The 22,804-nt window shown below is 43.2% G+C and overlaps 1 protein-coding gene across 2 annotated transcripts in view; it reads right to left on the bottom strand.

The window, feature by feature from the left end:
• Positions 1–22,804, bottom strand: part of LOC114050436 (dynein heavy chain 11, axonemal-like) — a 315,578-nt gene that overhangs the window by 279,248 nt on the left and 13,526 nt on the right. For both annotated transcript variants that reach the window (XM_027872110.1, XM_027872109.1), the window contains exons 3-6: positions 20,534–20,730; positions 19,470–19,659; positions 12,370–12,469; positions 3,534–3,745 (exon numbers count right to left, since the gene is read on the bottom strand). In XM_027872110.1, coding sequence (XP_027727911.1) covers positions 3,534–3,745; positions 12,370–12,469; positions 19,470–19,659; positions 20,534–20,730 — 699 coding nt within the window. The remainder of the gene's footprint in view (positions 1–3,533; positions 3,746–12,369; positions 12,470–19,469; positions 19,660–20,533; positions 20,731–22,804) is intronic.

Here is a 22,804-nt window from a genome sequence, read left to right on the forward strand (position 1 = left end):
TGACTTACAATTTAATAATTCAGCAAGCGCTCACTAAGTACCTACTATTTGCCTAATCCATAGAAAAAGTAAGAGGGGCAGCCCCTGCCCCCAGGGAGTTTATGACTGCTCACTTCACTTACAAAATACACATTCTGCAAAAAATAACAGTGAAAGGCCACTACAGCATAAGGGACCCGAGGCTGGTCTTGGAGGAAGGACCATGAGCTGGAAAGGATCTCAGGGACATCTAATCCCACCCCGTTCTTTTACAGATAAGGAAGCTGAGGACCGGGTTAAGAGATTGGCTTAACTGTAGCAAACCATAGAAAAAGCCCAGGGCTCTTCTTACTACATATTATAAAAGTATAGGTTGAATTTTATATTGTAGTTATTTTTGAAAAATCCAATCTCCAAGAATCACAGAAAATTCAAACTATATACTGTATTTTTATTTTTAAACATAACTGAGATTTTATCAGTGTAGGGAGCTTCTAGTAAGTCACTTTCTACAGAAATCAGCATTTGCCAGTGGCACAGAGAGATTACATCACTTGCCTAGAGTCACACATTAGGAGCTTTTCAGAGGCAGGGCTTGAACCCATAAAGCCTCAGAGCGGTTCATTGATCTGTAATAACAAAGGGACAGTTAGGTGGTACAGTGGGTAGAGTGCCAGCCTGGAGTCAGGAAGACTCACATTCCTGAGTTCAAAGCTGTCCTCAGACATTTAGAAGCTGTGTGACCCTGGGCAAGTCACAGAACCCTATTTGCCTCAGTTTCCTCATCTGTAAAATGAGCTGGAGAAGGAAATGGCACACTGATCCAACATCCTTGCCAGGAAAATCCCAAATGGGGTCACAGAGAGTTGGACATGACTGAAAAACAACTGAACAACACCCAGGTCCACAAGGTTGGATGTGTGGAGAGAATGTTCCACAGGAAACCCACACAGCTGGTGGGTGAGAGCCCAAATGGTGCAACAATTATTAGCGTGAGGAAACTCCTCCAAGATGTGATGAAACTCAATTATCCACAGCTAGTGGGGAGAAGAAGCCATACTGATCACTTGGAGAAAGGTCATTTAAGTACTGGGGTGGTAAGCTCAGCAAATGGGAAAAAAAAAAAACCAATTGTCTTGATAATGCTACCTTGAGGGGCCACAATTTGGACAGTCTGGCTTTTAACTAGTTAAGTCAGTTTAGGTACAAGCACTTAAAAATCTCATCTGAATTGAACCTGATACTGCCCCCACACCCCCACACCCCCAACCCAGCTGAGAGAGAGCAGTCTCAGCAAACTGAGTTTTTGGGGGAGGGAAGAAAAGGAGCAACAGAGGGGGACAGGAGGAAGCTGCATAAGCCAAACTTAACTCCTTCCAGGCCCTCCCTAATTATCCTTATTATAGGCTCCCTCAGATCCTGACACTCTAGTGCATTGCACATAGTAGGCATTTAATCAGTATTTGTTTAACAAGTGTTTACTTAATAGACTAACCTCTAGAATCTATTCCCCAACTATGCTAAGGGCCTCCTGTGTTTAATTTACTCACATACGACTTTAAAGTTGTGACTTAATTGATTGCTGCTTAGAAAGTAGAGACATCTCAATAGAGAGTGTAATGGAATCCATTTGAGTGGGATGTATTAGTAATTAGTTGAAAGGATTTCCTTCCCGCCCCAATTTATGTGTCGTATTATCTCCCTTCCCACTTGAGCTAAGCTCTGACATCTTAAGCCACTTAAGATGGGATTCTCTGCCTACAGAGCAGGCACTATGTCCAACCATAAAAAAAAAACCTCCCATTGGAAAAGAAACTCTATATGAGGACTTCAAGAACGGGAGGAGGTGGGGAACGACAGGTCAAATTGTCATGGATCACGTTCCATCTAGCAACCCTACCGGTGAGAAGTGTCCAATTCCTAGATAGCCTCTCCATTCCTCATTTTCCATCAAACACAGTAAATTGGCATCAAGAAGGAAGTTGTCAGAGTTTCACTCTGGGCAGGGAAGATAGCAGTTCAGAGCTCCCCAGAACAATGACCTTTAGATATTTACTACTTTATAATGTGGGTTGGGGCTCATGCTTCATATCACAGTATAACAAAATGGAAAAAGCACAGAATTGGGGGGTCAGAAAGCCTGGGTTTGAATCCCAGCTGTACCAATTACTCCCTGTGTGATCTTGGGGAAGTAAATTTGATTCTCCAGGACTCAATTACCTCAATTGGTAAAAGGTGGAGGGGTTAAGTCCCTTCCAGCCCTAAATCTACAATCCTATGGGATACATGGTATGGTATACCACATCCTATAGCATATGCATATACACTTTTATATACCAAACATATGTATACACACACCTGTTACATAGGTGTATATATTACAAATAATAATTACATTATTCAGGAGTAGATCAGGGACTTAGGAACATCTCTCCACAGTGACTCAATATCCTCCCATTTCAGTAGCTTTATTAATTATCTGCACCTGAATAAATTTCCCTGGAGTAAATCATTCTTCTAGACATTAAAGTATTTTTTTGGATTGATGTAGGACACAGATGGGAAAATTCACAGCAATTTTGTCCAGCTTAAAGAGAATTAGATCACATCCAGCCCACCATGGAGCTGTCCAACATCACCTGCGACCATGCTGCAACACTGATACCCAAGCAACTTCTCTCCATGGAGAAGGAAAATGGAAGGAGGAGGAGAGGGAATGAAGAGGAGGAGAACAGGGAGGGGGAAGAGCAAGAAGAGGAGATGGGAAGGGGGGAGTTGGAAGAAGATGAGGGGAGAGGAAGGGAGAAGAGTTTTTTCCTCAGATTCTTCTCATTCTCTTCATCTCATGGGCTCTTCCTGTAAGCCAAAGTTCTTTCCCAAGTCAAAAGGGAGACTTCTAAACCTCTTCAGATATATACATTGCTTCCTCTTCAACACAGATGAGAGTAAGGTTCCAATATTACCGGTCCTCCACCCCACATGCTTCCTCTCTATTAGTTCTTCCTTTCATGCCCTGTTTTTATGAGTTCTCCTTTTGACCCTTTCCTACCCAATTTTGTTTTTTAGAATCACCTCATCATACACAACTCAGCCCCAACAATTGTACAATCATATTTTTATTGTACTACATCACATAAATGCTTGTTTTATTCCATAAATTAAAAATAAAATTCAAAATTATTTTTTAAAAAAAGGAATGCACTGCCCAACAGGAAAGAGTTGAGGGACTCTTAGAGTTTTATGGGCTCTCTACGTAAGCTAGGTAGCATTTGTTACAAGCAAGCCTTTTTGTATCCAGGTGCCCGCAGAGAGTAAGTTTCTTGAGGGCAAGGGTTATTTTGTTTTTGCCTTTTATCTTCCTAGGACAGGGCTTATAGAGAGTAGAAACTAAGTCAATATTTACTGAATAAACATGCTTTCTAAAAGAGGAGGGTCACCTTGGGCCCCCAATTTCTGCCCCAATTCTTCATTCCCCACTAGTTCTAATCAGAATCTGAAACATGGGAGAAAATCCTCTTCCTTATTCTTGAAGCTTTTTCTCCAATGCTACATACCTGGTCAATAAAGAGATTGCAAAACTCCTGCAGCAAGATGATTATCTGGGCAGGTGTGTTATAAAACCTGGAGTGACTCCAAATCAGGCAGATGGTGTGAAATAAAGGGGAAATCAAGAAGTGGACATATGGGAACTCAGTCTCCTTAAGATGCTGAATGTGTTTTTTCAGTGGTCTCAGGTACAGTTCTATATCTTGGGCTTCAAGAAGAGCTGTAAAGGAAACACCAATGGAAACCCAAGTCAAAGTCTGGAGGCTTTGGACACTAGATTTAGTCTCTATGCTGACCTGAATCTGTGGAAAGCATTTCCATCCTGGGAGTTCCCCCACAGGAACTAAATCATAAGCCCAGACCAACCTCACACATTCAAGAAAATGTGAATAAATCAATTGATTCAGTCTCTAAGTACAAAGAGAAACAAAAATATCACAACCTATCATCACCACATTGAATAGTATATCCTTTTGTACTATCTATACTACAACTTGAATTGAACTTTAATCTAAACATAGAGATTAATGCTAGCTTATTCATATGGAACAAGAGTTTTCCACCAATTTTTTGTGTGTCCTGGACTTTTTTGTTGATCAGTCTATGAACCCCTTCTCAGAATACCATTTTTAAATGCACAAAATAAAATACATAGAATTACAAAGAAAATCAATTATATTAAATAAAATACAGTTACCAATTTTTTTTTTAAAAAGTCACAGATCCTAGATTGAGAACCTCTGATCTAGAGCAACTAAATCATGAGTCATCTAGAAGACTGGATGGACAGCTATACTGTGCAGCACCATGTTAGATTTGTGATCTGCTTCTTGGCAAAAGAATTCATCCAATGACTAGGTAGCTTCTGTCTTCTCTAATCAATCAACAAGCATTTACTCTGTGCCCAGCACTGTGCTTGCAGTTACAAAGACAAACAAATCATTTTAATGGAGGAAATTACATGTAAATAGATAGGCACATACCACACACAGACATGCACACACACTCAACACACACCAAGTAGATAGAAGATAACATACTAAATGTTAACATCTCAGAATCTTTCAGAAATGGAAGAGACCTGAGAGGCTATGTAGTCTAACTCATGCCCAGTGCCTAAATATGTCCAATGAGTGGTCATTCAGTCTTTGTTTGAAGACCACCAAGGAAGGGGAGCTCCATGCTTTCCAAAGTAGTCAATTCCAACTTGGGATAGCTGTAGTTGTCAGGAAATTTTTCCTGCTACCAAACTTAAATGCATCTCTTTCCACTTCTGCCCAGCATTTCTCACGTTCTGAGGCCAAGGTGAACAACAATAATCTCTTTTCCGTGAGACAACCCTACAAATATTTGCTGTCAGAGGGCCTGTCCTCTCTGTCTTTCGTCCTCCAGGCTAACAGCTCTCCCACTGCTTCAGTCCATCCTCGAGTACCATGTTTTTGCAGACCTTCTACTCTTCTGGCTGATCCTCCTTGGAAGCGATCTCCAGGTTATCATTGTTCTCTCTAGACTGTGGCACCTAAAATTGAACAAAAGCCTCCACGTGGGCCCTGGACCCCTCCAGGGTCAAGGCTGGTGGGATGATCCCCTCCTTATCTTGAGACATCAGTGGAACTACACCATCCATGAAAGTCTTTCCCACTTGATAAAGCCTTTCAGAGCTTAAGTTCAGCTGGCAAAGCCTCTGAGGCCCTAGGTGTTTCTTCCTCATCATCAAAACTGACCTTTGGTAGAGAAGAGAAAGAAATGTCCAAGCGCAGTTTGGTGGCTTAACCATTACAGAATCATGGGGTGAGAAGGGACCTTGGAAATTAACTCATTCTTTGTTATCAAGTCTAGTTTTGTCCAAATCTTTTTTGCTCTCCCCAGCTGTGGCAAGAACTGTCTTCTAATTCACCCTGAGTCTTAGGCAGAGGTAAGGAGGGGGCAGCAGGCAGAGTGGTGGACTGGCTGTCAGGAAGACATGAATTCAAATCCTGCCTCAGACCCTTACTAGTTGTGCTACCCTGGGTAGGTCTCTTACCTGCTCTCACCCTCAGTGTTCTCCCCTATTTAAAAAGAGGCTAATAATAGCACCCACCTCACAGGGTTTTTGTGATGAACAAATGAAATAATATGTGGGAAGGGCTTGGCAAACCATCAAGTACCATATAAAGACTGGCAGGAAAAGGGCTGGATTTGGAATCAAAGGACCTGGGTTAAAATCCTGATACTGCCACACTCATTCCTTGGCAACCTTGCCTTCTCTAGGCTACCATTTCCTCATCTTGGGTTGGATTCAGTGGCCTCCAAGGTGCTTTCCACTCTGGCTCTACAACCCGACAGTCTCAAAGGTCCCTTTCTGCTCTGAATCTAGGATCCTATTATAATTCCTAAATCAGTTTCAGATCTACCTTCAAAGTTTCCAGTAATTCATAAAATTGCTGGATTTTAGAATCAGGAGAGAGCTCAGCAAACACATCTCAGCTCATACCAGCCAAAGAATTCTTCTACAACTTCTCCAAAAATGGTCACCCAGCCTTTGCTTGAAGACCTTGAAGACCTCACTCTATTGAAGGTGGCCCTGCTAATTAACCACACAATAAAGCTCTAGTCCTTAGGAAGCTTTCTGGTTTGGCTTCATTTTTCTCCTTATGTCAAGCTTCAACTGACCACTCTGATTTCCACACACTGCTCTTCCCTTTGAGGCCAGACAGAACTAGCATAATTCCTCTTCCACATCTCAGCTCCTCAAGTCCTTGCAGATAGTGGTTATGTCCCTCCTTTCTGTTAGAGCTGCTCTCACCCTAGGCTGATGGGAAAAATAAGCCAACTTTTGGCTAGGATTCTGTCAAACTGGGCCTTAATCAGTAACCTTGTGCTATCTGCTCCTTCCTCATCTCCAGAGGTAAAAGGAAGCAAGGTGGAACAAAGGGAGGGTTGGTCTAGAAGCCAGGAAGGCCTGGGTTCAAGTCTGCCTCTGATATCTACTGACCCTGGGCTAGTCATTTAGCATTTCAGTGCTCTAGGCAAACTCTAAGATAGTGTTCACCTATATGGATTGGGGGGGGGGGGCTTGTTCATGCAGGAGTTCCCCATACTGGTGAAATCAGAGGTCAATGTCTATCCTTACCCCACTCCTAAAAGGCCAAGGTCACCACTCCAGATGGTGAGAAAAGAAGAGTCTGAAGGAAGGTTAAAAAAAAATGATGACAGAGAAGAGGTTGGGAACCATCTAAGTGATGAAATCAGACATCTATTGGAAAAGAAATGACTTGGGAAGCAAGCTCCTTTCTGTTTTCATCAAGGAGGAAAAAGGATAAATTGGCGTGAATCATTAGAAGAATGGTTTTGGTTTGATATTATAGAATTACCAGGGTAGAGCTTGGGAGTTACAAGATGCTGTGATAGGCTATAGTGACAAGCTGTGGACTTTATATTTCTGAGAGCTGAGGTTGTTTTAATAAAATAATATTTATCCATTTGAAATGGTTTGTTCTCTCCTGAAGGCTAACAGACTAGACGATGTGTCTGGGTCCTTTTATGCCCATTATTCTGCATAATAAATGGTACTACAATACTTAGGGTTCATTGTGTTATTGCTCCAAAGGCCTCAAAGGTTTTTTTAATTAAAAGAACTCTCAAAACAATTTTTTTTAAATCCCTTAAGTAGGTCATCACCGTATGACCAAGCTTTCAGCCATTCTTTCTCAGTGGTTCTGCTTACTTCCTCAATTGGCACCTTACAAAAGTTGCGTTTGCATTCCTGAAGGATGACATGTATGGGGTGGGGGCTGGGGGAGGGGGGCAAAGACAGATAACAAAACATTCCCTGCCCTCAGGAAACTCACATGCCACTGGAAGGATAAAATCTGTACACAGATGCATACATAATCAGGAGAGGCTCAGCTAGGCATGGAGACATGATAGACACAGTGTTTATTAATCACATTTTATATGCCCTGCACCATGCTAATGCTGAGGATTCAAACATAAGATCAACAGTCTCTGCCCTCATTGCAATGGAAGGAGGGTAACACCTAAAGGGAAGGGGGTGGGCAACATGTGTGGTTCGGAAGTAGTGGTGGGAGATGATTCAGAAGTCTGGTTCTGGGCAACAAAAGGCAAATATTTGCCCATTAGAGCCCAGGGTGGTTCCAAGGTTCTAATGGGGAGGAGGGACAAGAGGGTCATGGCCCAAGGGCAGGTAGCATGGTATGGAAATGGTGACCAAGAAGTGACATGGAGGGAGGGAGTACTAACAACTAAGGGAACCCAAGTCAGGACTTGAAGGAAGAGTTGGAGATGAGGAGGGTGCGCACGTCAAGCACTGGGGACAGCCAAAGCAAAACCACGGCAGTAGGAGATGCCATGGCCAGTGCCAGGGGCAGCAAGCAGACTGATTTGTCTGGAACAGAGAATATCAAAGAGGAGGAAGGGGAAAGAAAGAAGGCAGAGGGAAGCCATATTGTGAAGGATTTTCAAATTGAAGAGTTTGGATTTTCTCATGGAGACAATAGGGAGGCACCATACAGGGGGGAGGGGAATGATGTCAGCCTGGTGCTTTGGGAAGATGAATGTAGCAGTTGTGTGAAGGATGGAATGGAGAGGAGACCAACTCAAAGCTAGGAGTCCAATATGGAGGTCCCTGGGTTCTGTTTTCTCTAGTATGATAAAAAAGGGGGGGGGGAGCGATGGGAGAAGGAGTGGGGAATAGCCATTCTAAAGTTGGAGGATTTGAGACCCAGAAAAGCTAAGAGATTTTTGTTGTTGTCATTCAGACATTTTTCAGTTGTGTCTGACTCTGTGACCACATTTGGAGTATTATTAACAAATATACTGGAGGGGTTTGCCATTTTCTTTTCCAGCTCATTTTACAGATAAGGAAACCGAGGCAAACAAAGGGAAGTGACTTGCCCAGGATCACACAGCTACTAAGAGTCTGAGGCCAGATTTGAACTAGGGAAGATGAACCTTCCTGACTCCAGGTCTGTCGCTCTGTGTACTTTGCATCATCATGTCACCAATAATGCAAACTAAGACTCCAACTCCAGGCTAGTGTTATGAATGGACAACCTCACGAAGGCCCTATCTGATGAGCCACAAGGGCTAGCCAAATGCCCCTTCTCTCTCTAACCCGGGCAAGATGGGCCATATTTCTCCAGTGCCTCACATTCCTGTAGGTGCCTGCTTCCCAAGAGTCTTTCACTCTGTGTCTCATTGGAGTTGCTGCTGTTCTCTTCACCCTGCACGTCACTGACTCCTGCATGCTGCCCTCTGCCCTCTCCTTCATTTGACTTCTCATTTTCTTTTATTCCGGAGCAACTTCCCAGTGACCCTATTATTCAGCCCATTTGTTGACCTGTGGTTTGGCTCCCCAGTTCATCTGCTCTCCATGAAAACCAAACCATTTATGTTCATTAGAAGCTATTAGACACAAGGACACTTGGCACTTTCAAGCAGATTGTGAAGTAGCCTTCAAGGACTGATGGTATATACAGAGGTTTTAATGATGCACCAATTTAAATGGATATACAGAGGCTTAATCTTTCTCCTGCGTCACATTTGGAAGGGCAGGACTTACCACTTAATGCGCTTTTTAAAAAGCTCAGTTAGGTCCCTGGAATTTGTCCCTTGTCTTCTGCAAGGACGAAGGTGAGAATTTTCCCCACGCATGAACACTTGGCATTAAAACAAATGAATAGATAGAGGCTTGATGCTCACATATAGCTGCTTGCTATTTTCTGTGGTGGCAGAGTTAGGGGTCTAACATTAGTTTTTAAAAAATAAAATTTAAAGGAAAAAAGCCATTTTGTAGCCACACTGTAGAACGTAAGCCCCCTGAAGGGCAGGGCTGATTCACCTTTGTCTCTCTCTGTTCACAGGCCTGGCAAACAGTAAGCACTCAATAAATATTTGTGGAATTAGAGATAAAATGCCCTTGAGGGCAAAGGGGACTTTGTTTCTGTCTTGGCATTCCCAGCACCTAACATAGCACCTTGAACACAGTAGGTGCTTAATACATAACTACTAAACTGAATTGAACCCTGCCATCTTACCAACAGAGCAATCAAGGAGGTCTTTATCAATTTTTTTGCACTGGGAAATAGAAATACAGGAGATCACATGTTCCTCAAACCCCTGCAAAAATCACCTGCCATTTTGAAGGGGCCTTTATGTGTGGCAGTGTGATACAGTGGCTAGAGGCCTGGCCTCCTGGTCAGGAAGTCCTGGGTGCAAGTCCTGCCTTTGACACACTGACCATATGACCCTGGGCAAATCATTTATAACATTAGCACCTCAAGCAATGCTCTAAGATTGTAAATTTCAGCAAAGGTGCCAATCTGCATTGGTGGAGAAAGCTTCGTCATAGGAAGTTTCCTACACTAATCAAATCAAGAATCTGATCTGAAAAAGAAAAAGCTGCACTAGCCTATGAGAAGAGGGAAAGCACTCTAAGTACCAAAATGGTAAAGGACTGCAGCTTATTTTGCAATCACAGAGAAATCAGTGACCATATTTATCAGACTACAAGATGCCATCAACTAATAGATACTATATTTTAAAAGAATTAAACATGGGGGCAGCTAGGTGGCGCAGTGGATAGAGCAATGACCCTGAATTCAGAAGTACCTGAGTTCAAATCCAGCCTCAGACCAAACACTTGACATTTACTAGCTGTGTGACCCTGGGCAAGTCACTTAACCCCAATTGCCTAATATAAAAGAAAAGAAAAGAATTAAGCATGGGGAAATGAATTTGATCAGGGCCGCTTCTGTTGCTCTGCAGGTGGGAAGGCAGGATTCAATTCAGTTCACCAGTTACATATTAAGCACCTGCTTGGTCCAAGGTGCAATGGCACTGAATGTCAGCTCAGAGCCATGGCGTTTGACTTCTGCTTCAGATGGAGGCACTGAAGGTTGCTGAAGAGCTCAGCTCTGCCCCTACATATACCAGCACAAAGAAGAACACTTGATCAAATGATAATCAAGAAATGCAGAGAGAAGCAGCCTTTTGCTGCACAAAAACCTACAGTACCAGGACTGAGGTCCTGCTTAAAAAAAAAAAAGCCAGCATGTTCATGGGGAAACAAGATGAGAACCCACCAACCCTTGGACTAGAGATCTCCAAGGGCCCCTGAAGCCCAGGTACCATGGACAGGGAAGCTTGGGGAGGGGAGGAGGAAAACATGAGCAGTGCTAGGACCGGGAAGTCTAAGAGCTCCAGAGGTCCAGCTTTAAAGGGCTTCCAGAGCTTGACCTAGCTTGGTGCAGCCTTCAAGAACCCAGGCTCACCTCCCTCCCATGCTGACGAATTGAAAGAGGAATTCCATGAAGATGCTTCCCCAGTACTATATGTAATAAAGGTCTTGAGGGCAAAAGGCCTAATCGGGGGAGTCAGAGAATCCAACACACTGGAAGGTCACCTCAAGGGAGGCTGTCCCTGTGGGGTACCCGCCCCCAGAATTGCAGTGGGAGTGTCTGGTAGCTTCCCCTTTTCATTCATCCATTCTTGCTCCAATAGGCACATTGTCTACCTGCTAAATCAGGCACTGTTGGTACCCTTAGACAAAGCTCTGTTCACCTCACTCTAGTTGTATCTCAAGCCCATTGTTCCAATTCAATTTAACAAACACATATTAGATATCTGCTACATGTCAGGCACCATAAGGACAAAAACAAAATAGCCCCTGCCCTTAAGGGGCTTACATTCTCCTGGAAAAAAAAAACACATACATAAGTAAATATAAAATATAGACTCAATCAAAAAGCATTTGTAAAAAAATAAAATGTAATTTCAAAGGGAAAGAAGGGTATATATTGGCATTGACCATGTCTCTCCTTACCTAAAGGAACAGTGTTCCTTATATCTTCAAAGTATATTTAAAACCATACTTAATGCTTATGGCCTAAACATATTAAGTGGCACTGGGCAAGGACTCAGGAAGACCCGAGTTCAAATCCTGCCTCAGACACTGATTAGCTGTGTGATCCTGGATGAATCACTTAGCCTCTGCCTGCCTCAGTTTCCTCATCTGCAAAATGGGACTAATAATACCTATCTCCTCAGATGGTCGTGAGAAGCAAATGAGATAAGGTTTGTAAAGCTCTTTGCAAAGCTAAAAGCACTAAATGAATGCTAGTTATTAGTAAGGTACCGTGATTAGAGTAGACAGGAAAGATGCTTGGTAACTACACACCAATGACTCACAACACAGCCAACCAGGACTGTTCAAGTGAATGTTAAAGCCAGCCACCATTTTTTTTTACAGAATCCTAAACTCTTAGAACAAGAAGAGACTATGACCTCTGCTGGATTCCAGTAAAATAAAGTCCAAATAGAACTCTAGTCTGGCACCATCAGGAGTTGTATTTATCATCAGAAGACTTAAATGGAAGCATTAGTTGGAAGTTTTTTAACCATCTATCATTATGTTTTACTCATATGTCATTGATATATGTGCAAAACACTGACTCCTCAGAGTGAGTAATTTCCTTACAGTAACAGGTCTACTGTAGCAATAAATCTACAGTCACAGACTGAGTACATGCACATCATGGCCGACATTCTGTTTTACATCAGTTATCTCTAATTATCACTATATTTTATCCTGACTTTTATGAAAGGAAAAAGTATCAACATAAACTTTACAGAAATAAATTAAATTGGTAGAACTCAAGCCAAGTAATAATGTATTTAATCATGCATTTCAATATTTGGATACAGATCTAGTACACAGTGATGAATTCAAGCTATCTATTAAAGAAAAACAATTGATTATACAGGAACACACACACACACACAAACACACACACACCCCAACAAAAGTCACACATTGCTCACTGACATCCAGATTGTCCTTACCAGCTTCAACAACCATGAAAGTGTCCTCAAAAGTAGGGAAATAACTGCTCTGTTTGGTTTTCAGGATCTGGACCATTTTCTGGACAACGGGAGCCTGAAGCTAGAATTAGGTTTAAGAGGGAAAAGCAGGGGGAGAGAGAAAGATAATATATTTTATAACTAGGACTGGATTATTGGGAGTTACAAATGTGATTCCTGGGAAGAAACAATTTATTCAATTAGATTTTCCTTTATACAATGTATACCATGTCTAACATCCAAAGCTTTTGATCCAATATCCAACAGAAGCAGGATGGAAGAGGAAAGGAAGTAAAATAACCATATTTTCTATGCTTGTATACTACTTGCACCCCCATTTCCCCAGAAAGGAGGTTAAATGACAACATTAATACAAAGATGCTTCATTGTACCTGTGGCCTTAGCCTGTGAGGCTTCTCTTCCTCCTTTGGGGCAGGCTCATGCTGCATTTCTGCCTTCACATCCTATTGGATTCTTACACATGAATTCTCCAAAATGGATCTTATACCAGCCCCCACAAGCTGGAGGGCATTTCTGCATTTCTCTGATGTTTAATGGACACCCCACCTCTGGACAGAGAACTGATGGACTCAACATGAAGTGTGAGACACACTCTCCTGATTATGATCAGTGTGGAATTGGTTTTGCTTGACTGGGCATGTTTGTTACAAGAGGTTTGTCTTTTTCTTCTTCCAAGATGGGGTAGGTATGGAAGGGAGGGAGAACAAATGGATACAATTATTAATTTTTATTGATAAAAATGTAACTAAAATATTAAATGGATACTAGCTCATTTGGGCTGTCCATGGTACTTAACTCTCATCATTGTACATAACTGGTCTCTCCAGTCTTTTCTAGTCTTGTGTTCTTGATTATGTCTTTTATGTACCTCTCATGCAAAAGCCATCACTGATAAAATGCTTTTCTAATCACCAGTTTTGCACCATATATCTTTCTATTGACCTTCATAAGGACTACAATTTTGGTTTTCCTAAGACTGCAATGTTTCATGAAGCCAGATAAAATCACAAGAATACTGGTGTCAAAAAGTGGGTCTTTGAGGCAGAAAGCAACATGGGGATAATCGGAAGCACTGCATAACTTCCCAAACACACAATGAAATCTGAGACAGAGACAGAGTCAAAAAGAGAGAAAGAGATAGAGACAGAGAGAGACGGAGACAAAAAAAGAGAGACAGAGACAAAAAAAGAGAGACAGAGACAAAAAAAGAGAGACAGAGACACACCCATTTATATGACTTTCTATGGTGCTCTCTGGAATGCCCATTCCTTAATTGACAAAATTCCTTTCATTTTAAATCTTCTCTTTTCTCACTCCTTTCATCTGCTGGCTCTTGTTGAGACCTGGGCTCCCTCTTGTTGATGACCCTGCATTCTCAGCCACCCTTTCTGGTATTGGTTGCATTTTCACTTAACTCTACCCTTCTCCAGCTCCCTGGTCATAGTGGGGAGTCAGCCTTGCTCTCTGTAGACATTTCCACAGTCCCCTTCTACCATCATCAGCTCTTTTCCAGGTCATCATCTCTGCACTGGCTGCATTGTTCTCCTTTCACCATCTTGACCCCTTGCTGAATCATCTCAATTCTTCATTCTCCTCTACACTCAAATCACTTGCCCTGTCACTGATCACACTCGGTCAAACCTCAAGTGTGGATTACTGCCATCGCTCCCCACTGACATTCCTATTCACACACTGAAGGAAGCTGAAGGAATCATGAAACCATGCTCACTGGATCCACTACAAATTTATGTTATATAATCTCAACTGGACCCTCCATGTGACGAAGCAATCCTTTTACACATTCCTAACCGATGAACTATCCCATTCACCGCAGAAGCTGCTCTAAAATTTTTCTTCCAGCCTCCCATGGGACCTCCTCCCTTTCTGCCGAGGACCTTGTCTCATATTCTACTGAAAATAAAATTGAGGCCATTAGCCAAGAGCTCTCTCTTCTCACATCACTCGGTGTCTTAGTTCACCACGTCCCCCTTCTCCCATCAAGTTGTCCTTTCCAAGGCAAGCCCCTTTATCTGAACACTTGATCCCACCATTTAGCCTCTTCTAAAAGGCTGACACCCTCCAACCACTACCACCTTCACTGTCTCACTAATCTTTAATCTCTCCCTATATACTAGTTGCTTTCCTGCTACCTACAAATATACCCGTTTCTCTCTCATTCTTAAAAATCTTCACTTGATCCAACCATCCCTGCTAGCTATCATATCTCTCCTCCCCTTTGTGGCTAAAGTCCTTGAGAAAGCCACCTATACTGTATCTCTACTTCCTCCCCTCCAACACAATTGTGATCTTGCATTCTGGCTGTTGCCCTCATCATTCAACTGTAACTACTCTCTAAAGTCAACAATAATCTCTTCATTGCTAAACCTAATGGCCTTTTCTCAAACCTCACCTTTCTTGACCTCTCTTTCCTTTGCCAATCACTATTTTCTCTTGTTTTGGCTCCTGCCTATCTGACCTCTCCTCAGTCAGGTTTTCTGGATCTTCATTCAGGTTGCATCTATTCACCATAGATTTCCCCCACTACCACAAAGGCTCTGTCCAGTCCCATCTTTTCTTCTTCTATGTTATCTATAATTGAACATTGATGTTCTCATCTGCTCCCATGGATATCATCTTTATGTGGATGATTCTAAAATCTACTTATTCAGCCCTAACTCTCTAGTGATTTCAAGTTTAGCATCTTCAGCTGCCTTTTGGACATCTTGAATTAGATATTTTATAAACATCTCAAATTCACTGTGTCCAAAACTAAAATCATACTCCACCACCCCCCACCCTGGAACTCTCTCCCCTCCTCCAAACTTTCCTATTACTATGGAGGACACCTGTCCACCATCCTCCCAATGACCAGGCTCTCAACCCCAGTGTCATTCTCAACTGCATATTTCCTCCACATATCCAATTTCTTGTAAAATTTTTGCCATTTCTACATTTACAACTTCTCTCCACTTACCCAACCAGCACCCTGGCATAGGTCCTCATCATTGCACACCTTGATTTTTACATTGGCCTCATTTCCCTGCCTCATCTTTCCCCATGCCGCTGTACCCTCCATGGAGTATGAGTAGATGCACAACCAGGAAGGGAATCAAATATAAAGACCTCTCTTTGGTACTTAAAGCCTTTTGCAACCCAACTCCATTCTATTTTCCAATTTTCTCATATTTCATTCCCTTCCACACACTGTCTAATCCAACTACAATGGCCCGTGTGCAACTCCATTGCCCAACTCCATGCCACATCACTGGCTGCCTCCCCTTCCCCCCCTCCAGGCATGAGATGCTTTCCCTTCTGATCTCTGCTCTTGGTTTGCTTTAAGACAGCTCAAATTCTGCCTTAGCAAGAGGTCTTCCCCAGCCTTCCACTGCTAATGCCTTCTTTTTGAGATTACCTTCCACATGCTTATCGATCTTCACCAGTTATTAGGAACTTACATGTTGCCTCTCCTATTTGAATGTGAGCTCCTTGAGGAGCGAGGGCAGTATTTTTGCCTTTCTCTGGATCCCCAGAACTTAGTAAAGTGCCTGACATATTGTTAGTTCTTAAAAAATGCTTGGAACTGACCGACCCTTAAATACTATTTGGACTTCTCCACATCAAGTACACTTGTCGTAGAGTCCAAATGTGCCGATTCCATTATCATTGCTCAAGAAAATGGATGACTTCTAGAAACATCTCTAAATTGGTTTAATTTCATACACTTTGGTGGTTCTTCCATTTTCATCAAATGTTCAGAGGATGGTGGGGCTTATCTAGAATGCAGATGAATCTCTCAGCAGACTCATTTTCCCCTCACCTGCATCTCATTGATTAGTGACATAGGAACTTAAATCTAGAGCTCGAAGGGCCCTTAAAAATCAGTTACTCCAACCCTCTCATTTCACAGCTGAGGAAAACAGCATTCATCTTCTGTCTTCCTTCTCCATTACATTCTGAAACAATGGTTTGCATTCACCGCCAGTGCTGCCCTGGGATGTCCTATCATCCTGCTGAGTAAATGGATTAAATCTATACTGGCTGAAGTGGCTTCTGAACTGTTTGAGCCAATCCAAACTGTGGCTGGGCTTTGTATCAATTTTCTGTTGTTCAGTCATTGTGATGTCTGACTCTTCATGACCCCACTTGGGATTTTCTTGGCAAAGATATAGAGTGGTTTGCTGTTTTTTTTCTCCAGCTCATTTTACAGATGGGGAAACTGAGGCAGTTTAACTGTACCAATTAAACTTCTCTAAGAAGAGCTTCTGTGTTTAGTTCAGTCCCTTTCCTGTTTGTCAGTTAGCAACCAATTACAACAAGCTAGGGAAGACCTGCTGGGATTGTTCCCCATGTCCTCTAATGAGTATTCTTCCTTCTACCTTAAAATTGATTTCCACTCCTTTCCTTTGGCCTGTCAACAATCTGACTGCATGCAATCAGCTGGTTCTGTGATGGTGACTGTAGCTGATGAACAGTTGTTTTTTATCTGTTAGGATGTGGTTGGTCTGAGGAGTTGTCCTGTATTTGACAGGTCATGTGCCTTCCGAGTCTCTTCTTGAAGTAGGATTTCATGGCACACCAGCAAGAAAATGCTAAGTAATTGACAAGTTGCTGTCTCATCATTTGGTTTAGAAAATTTTTTGATCCCACACTTTAATTCTCAGCATAATTTTCTTTGTCCTCCCCTGTGCCCATCTTCTTACTGAAGTCACCAAGTGTCAGGGTACATACACACCGATTTCATCGGGGTTCTTGTCCTCTTCATAAGATGTTTCCTTCTCATCCTCTGCAGCAGATGCCAGGGCTTCAGCCGTACTTGTTATTTTCATGGTGCCATTGTGGCCCATAAGCATCTTGAGCATGGCAAGGTAAAGGACTTAATTTCCTATAAAATCCTTTGCTCCTTGTTGCCTCTGGGTGCATGATAAAGCCAAGCTCACTCATTCCAGTTTTTGTGCCTCTAAATTCAACCTGAGAGCATTCCTTCCATCAAACTGCCACTTGCTTATGCCTTCCCCTTCAGAGAAAATATTCACATGGGTATGGCTTAGTTCCTCTAGTAGTATGACTTACTGGCCATTGGACAAACATCTCACATTAAAAGTACCAACTGTTAGGTTAATATTTATAGACTAACAACTGTGGGATCTTAACACCATCTGTTTCTTCTTCTGCCGCTCTGTCATTATCACTCCAGAAACAGAGAGGTCACACAGTTCTATGAAACAGTTTGGAATTTTTATTTGTTTTACAGGGTTTAGAGTCACTGGAATGGGGCGGGTATGATGGGGTGGAAATGATGGGGTGGAAGTATGCTAATCATACTTTGGTGGAGTTGTCCCAGGGTAACTAAATAGCTGTGTGTGTGTGTGTGTGTGTGTGTGTGTATGTGTGTGTGTGTGTGTGTGGCAGGAAAGCAGTATGTGTGTGGGTTGGGGGAGAAAAGTAAGAAGGGAACCCAGGTAGGGGCAAGGAAGGCCCTAATAGAGCTATAGGTGGCTGGAGAAGATGCCTGGGTATACAAAATAAACACAAGATAATCTGGAAGGAAGGTTGGTGGGATCAGGACATGTTTGACGTAGGAAATGGCACTTGAGACGAGTAGTGTAGTAACTCACTAGCATTTGTGTTTCACTGCTTGAGCTTTTGAGAATCCAGGTCACGAAGAAGGTCTAAAGTACGACTTTTATGGGCAGGAATAAAGTTTTTAAAAGCTCATCATGTTATATAGATAAGATTTTCATTAAGCATATTAGAACCCTATGAAATAAGAGGAATTTTTTTTATATTTTAAACTTTCATCTCATACATTTTCAACAATTCAACAAACATTTATGAAGTACCTATCATACGCCAGGCGCTATAATAAGCGTTGGGGACCCCTACTATGTGTGAGGCACTGTAGGGACATGAAGGGGAAAAAAAGAACCAGCCTCTGCCTTCCAAGAGGTGACTTTCTGCTGAGGGGAGTTTCTGGCTCTCTCTGCAAGGCAAGAATTGAGATTTCTATTTAAAGACGAGCAGGGGTCAGTGATCTGATTCAGGTCTTGCAGTGACAACGCTCTCCCCACCAAGCCAGACCACAATGACGAAGGCAACGGTAAAGTGCTGGATAAACAGAAGCTATTGTTGTTGCTTCTCAAATTCAACAAGCTGATCAGGCTAACTGTATCTTCACCTGTTGGAGCTTCCCTGGAGAGTTGCCTGGAGCAGTAACCCCCCAACTTCTGGTCTTGTAATTCCCCTAGAGGGGCTAAAACTCTTTTGAGGAGAATCATATCACTGTCAACAAAAATTAGCAAGACAAAATTCCTTTCGATCCACATTTTTAAAGTACATATTACATGCAAGAAGCAAGATAAGGAGAATCATCAAGGGAAGGTATCACCAGAAAAGGGGGTGAGCTGGTCATGGAGAAAATGAGGAATTAATCAACAGATATTAAATGTCTCCTATGTTCCTGACATTGGAATAACAGATGAACAACCGAAGTGCTAAACCATTATCCATGAGATGTCAAAGAAGTTAGAAAGGCCTCCAGGACCCTGGACAGCTCTTCTGTGGCAGCTATGGGGTGGATCCAGAGAGCAGGGTTAGCTAAGAATAGCAAGGGGTGGGAGTGAAGGGGTCCTTGGGTATACTTGTGGTATCAAGAGAAACCAAGATGGAGCCCTGTGTGAACTTGGGAAAGGATGGGGACAAGAGACATCCAGAATTTGCCTGTATAGATGGGGTTGTAATCTGTACACTGGAGGGGATAGCCACATTGGTGAGATCATAGAATCACTTGAAGATTGTAGACAAGAATGGCACAGAATGAGAAATCCAATCTTCACTGTTGACAAGAGAGCAACCATCCAGGACATCACAGCTCCACCACCAGGGGACCAAAGTACATACATCAGATAGCACTCAGAAAGGGGCATTGGAGGCAGAATCACAAAAACTGAACAGGACTCCCACCCACCATCCCATCAGTGGAAATCACTGGTTTAGGGAGTAAGATTCATGCCGAGCTTACTCATCAGCTTGAGAGACATAGGCAAGGAGTTCACTAGACTTACTTGATCATGGATGCACAGAAGGTTATCCCGTCTTGTCTTCCAGAAGTCTAGTTCTGTCTGAGGGTCTGAGTGAATGCCCTTCAACAGAGGCTGCCCCGAGTCCTTCCGGAGGACTTTTTGGATTTGATGTGACCATGTAATAACCACAGATTCAATGGCATGGAGAACAGCCCTTTCATGCGAGTCTTGTCTACAAGCATCAAAAGTGACAAAGATTACAGACTACCCCCCTCTAAACAGAGGGCAGAAGCAGAAATCCAGTACCCACATTCTTCTCGCCTTTGTGTGACATTCCTCAAACAGCAAATGTCTTTGTATAAGCCCTAGATGCTTTGTGGCCTCTCATGGAGTTGCGTTCACATTTCTTCCTTTGTGGCAGAAAAACATCGCCACGGTTTTTTGATGGCAAAAGGCATTGTCCTCCAAAAAAGACTGAGCTATCCTTCAGCACTTATGAGAGAAAAGAGAAATGAAACGATGTGGATACCCCCACACCAATACAAATCTGCAAACTGTCTATTCAGAGTGTTAGAAGGTACCTGAGACTCTGAGGGAGTCGATGGTTTGCCAGGGGCTTACAGAGGCAGCATTGGAACCCAGGTCTTCCTGTTTCCAAACCCAATATGTGTTCTAGTATAGCACTTTGCCCCATATACATTATGCTGAATCCATCTACATATATATGCAGTCTGTAGATACCCACATATGTATTCTGTATATATATATATATATATATAGACACTGCACCACGCTGATCAGCGTGATTAAGTAACTCGCTCAAAGTTACACAGCTAGGAAGTGGCGGAAGCAGGATTAGAACCCAGCGCTTTCTTACCTCAAGTCCATCACTCCCTCTCTCTACTACAAAGCCTTGGCCTCCTCCTTGGGAATTGTTACAACAAACACTACCTTTAAAAGGCTGCTTTGAAGAAAAAGTAACACGAGATATTCATGTACCCAGAACCTACAAACATTTAATTCATGTAAGTTTTGAATACTCTGACCAGGATACAGCTCATCTGGACACAATGGGGCCACAGTCTGGGGCAGCAGTGGGTACATACTTGATCTCTGTGCAGCTCAGCTCCCCTTCAATGCTCTCTGCAATGGTGGGAATTGGAAGCAGGGTTCTTCCTGACATTATACCCCTCAGAATGCACATTTTGCTTTTCATGCCTTCCACATGGGCTCCCAGGTCTTGAGAAACAAAACAGGGCCAAACTGTATGGTTCTTCTTGTTCAAGAGGATGGGAACAACCACCTAGGGGAAATATGGTTAGAAATGTCATACAGATCAATTCACCCGGTGCCAATTAAGCCACTAGGGGCAAAACAACAACCAAATAGGTGCATAGTAAACTCCCCATTAAAGAAGGGCAACCAGGCCAGGAGACCAGTTTTTTATTTCCCACTGAGCTGAACTCCTTTGGACACCATCATGCCCTGAGGAGCTGTATCATCCTGCAAGATCACATCAGCCTTGGGATTTGCGTATCATCGGTACCCTCCATTTTGGGGACCCCTCTAAGTGGAGATTGGAGCAGAGAGTGCCCCCCAAGCCTCCCCAGAAGGAGGGTACCCAGGCTGGTCAGCTGCATTGGCCACCCAGTGGCTCTCCTTTGGATTTCTCCATCATGCCCCCATTGGCCTCTTCAGCTTCTATTTGTGGGCTGTCTTCCCCATTAGAGTGTAAGGGACTGTCTTTTTTGGTATTCTTTTTCCCAGTGCTTAGCCCAACTGTAGGTGCTTAATAAATGTTTATTCACAAGTGCTAGGGGTAAAACAACAATAAAATAAGCATCTATTAAGTACCATCTATATAATAGGCAGTGGGTTAGGAACAGAGGGAAGTACAAAGACAGAATAAGCATGTATTAAATACCTGCTGTACTGCGCTAGGAGTTTGAGACATAAAGACAACATGAAAAACAGGCCCTACCCTCAGGGAGCTTACATTCTACCCAGGAAACACTATATTGGTCCAAACCTGTGACTCAGAAATATGGGGAATTCCCAGTGACAGAGCTCTCTCTGCCAATGAAATTCAGCCACTCTTCCACAGCTTAAGAGTCTTTGGGAGTCATCTGTGGTGTCAAGTGGGACTTGAATCCAGACCTTCCCGATTCACACCGTGCAAATGAAGAGGTGTCTCTAGGACCAAGATCACAGAGATCATCCATGTAGTGGAAGGAGCCATCTAGTCCTCCTCCCAAAGGCTCCAGACAGGTTACTGTGCCCAGGGGCACACAGACTCCTTCCCGGGTCACCTCACTGCTGCTGCAATCGTGCCATTGTAAGAATGCCCAGCTCAGATCCCGGCCTGTCTCTAACATGTGGCGTTAGGCTCAGAGAGGGTCCTCTGTGGAGAGCAGAGAGAAAGCCAGCATGGCAGGACTGCTGCATGCAGAAGGAGAGCAATGACCAGCAAGGTGGTCAGACAGCTCAGGCCTTTGAAAGCTAAACAGGGCAGTTTACATTTGAAGTAGGGAAAGACTCGAGGCAGGGACACCCATTAAGGGGTGGCTGCAAGAATTGAGGAGAGAAGCAAAAAGAAGACCTGAGCTAAGATGGCCCCATGGGGGGATGCTGGGAAGGCAGAAGTGGCCAGGTCTGACGATGGACCGGATATGTGCGGGGAGGGGGACAAAGAGGTCAGGGATGATGCCACCAACACAGGCTGCTGGAAGGGTCCCTGGACACCAGGAAGGTGAAGAACTCTGGTTCTGCTGGAAAGGACCAAATGTGTCTATGGAAGAGAAGGTAGTTCTTAAAAGCCAAAAGCTACGTGGACACTCCTACATAAGTAGACACAAAATATTCTTAGAGAGGACAATGCTAGCCCTGCTTGAACACAAATCAGAAAAGTTCGCAGACAAGCTAATTTTAGAGCAGGAATGAACCGTCACTCACCCAGCCCAACCCTTGAATTGAAAATGAGGGCCAGGATGATACAGTGAGGCACCCAGTGTTGCTAGGATTTGAACCCAGATCTCCCAGCTCTTTCTGCTCTGTAACCCTGGCAGCTAGTCTCAGCTTCTTCCAGAAGCTACTTGAGGTCCCTGGGTGATGGGGGGGAAGGGAGGAGAGAGTCCTGGACTTGGGAGTCAGAAAGACCTGCATTAAACTCCTGCCTCAGTAACTCACTAGCTTGGGTGGTGCTGGGCAAGTCACTTAAGCTCTGTCTGCCCCAGTTTCTTCATCTATAAAATGGGATAACAACAGCACCTACCTCCTGGGGTTGTGAGGATCAAATGAGATACTATTTATAAGTCTTGAAGTGAGACGTAAATGGTAGCTACCGTATACTATTTCTTAACCACTTGCCAAGATTAATT

Source organism: Vombatus ursinus, unplaced genomic scaffold, assembly GCF_900497805.2.
Source record: "Vombatus ursinus unplaced genomic scaffold, bare-nosed wombat genome assembly UNPS02014799.1, whole genome shotgun sequence".
NCBI classification, from domain to species: Eukaryota; Metazoa; Chordata; class Mammalia; order Diprotodontia; family Vombatidae; genus Vombatus; species Vombatus ursinus.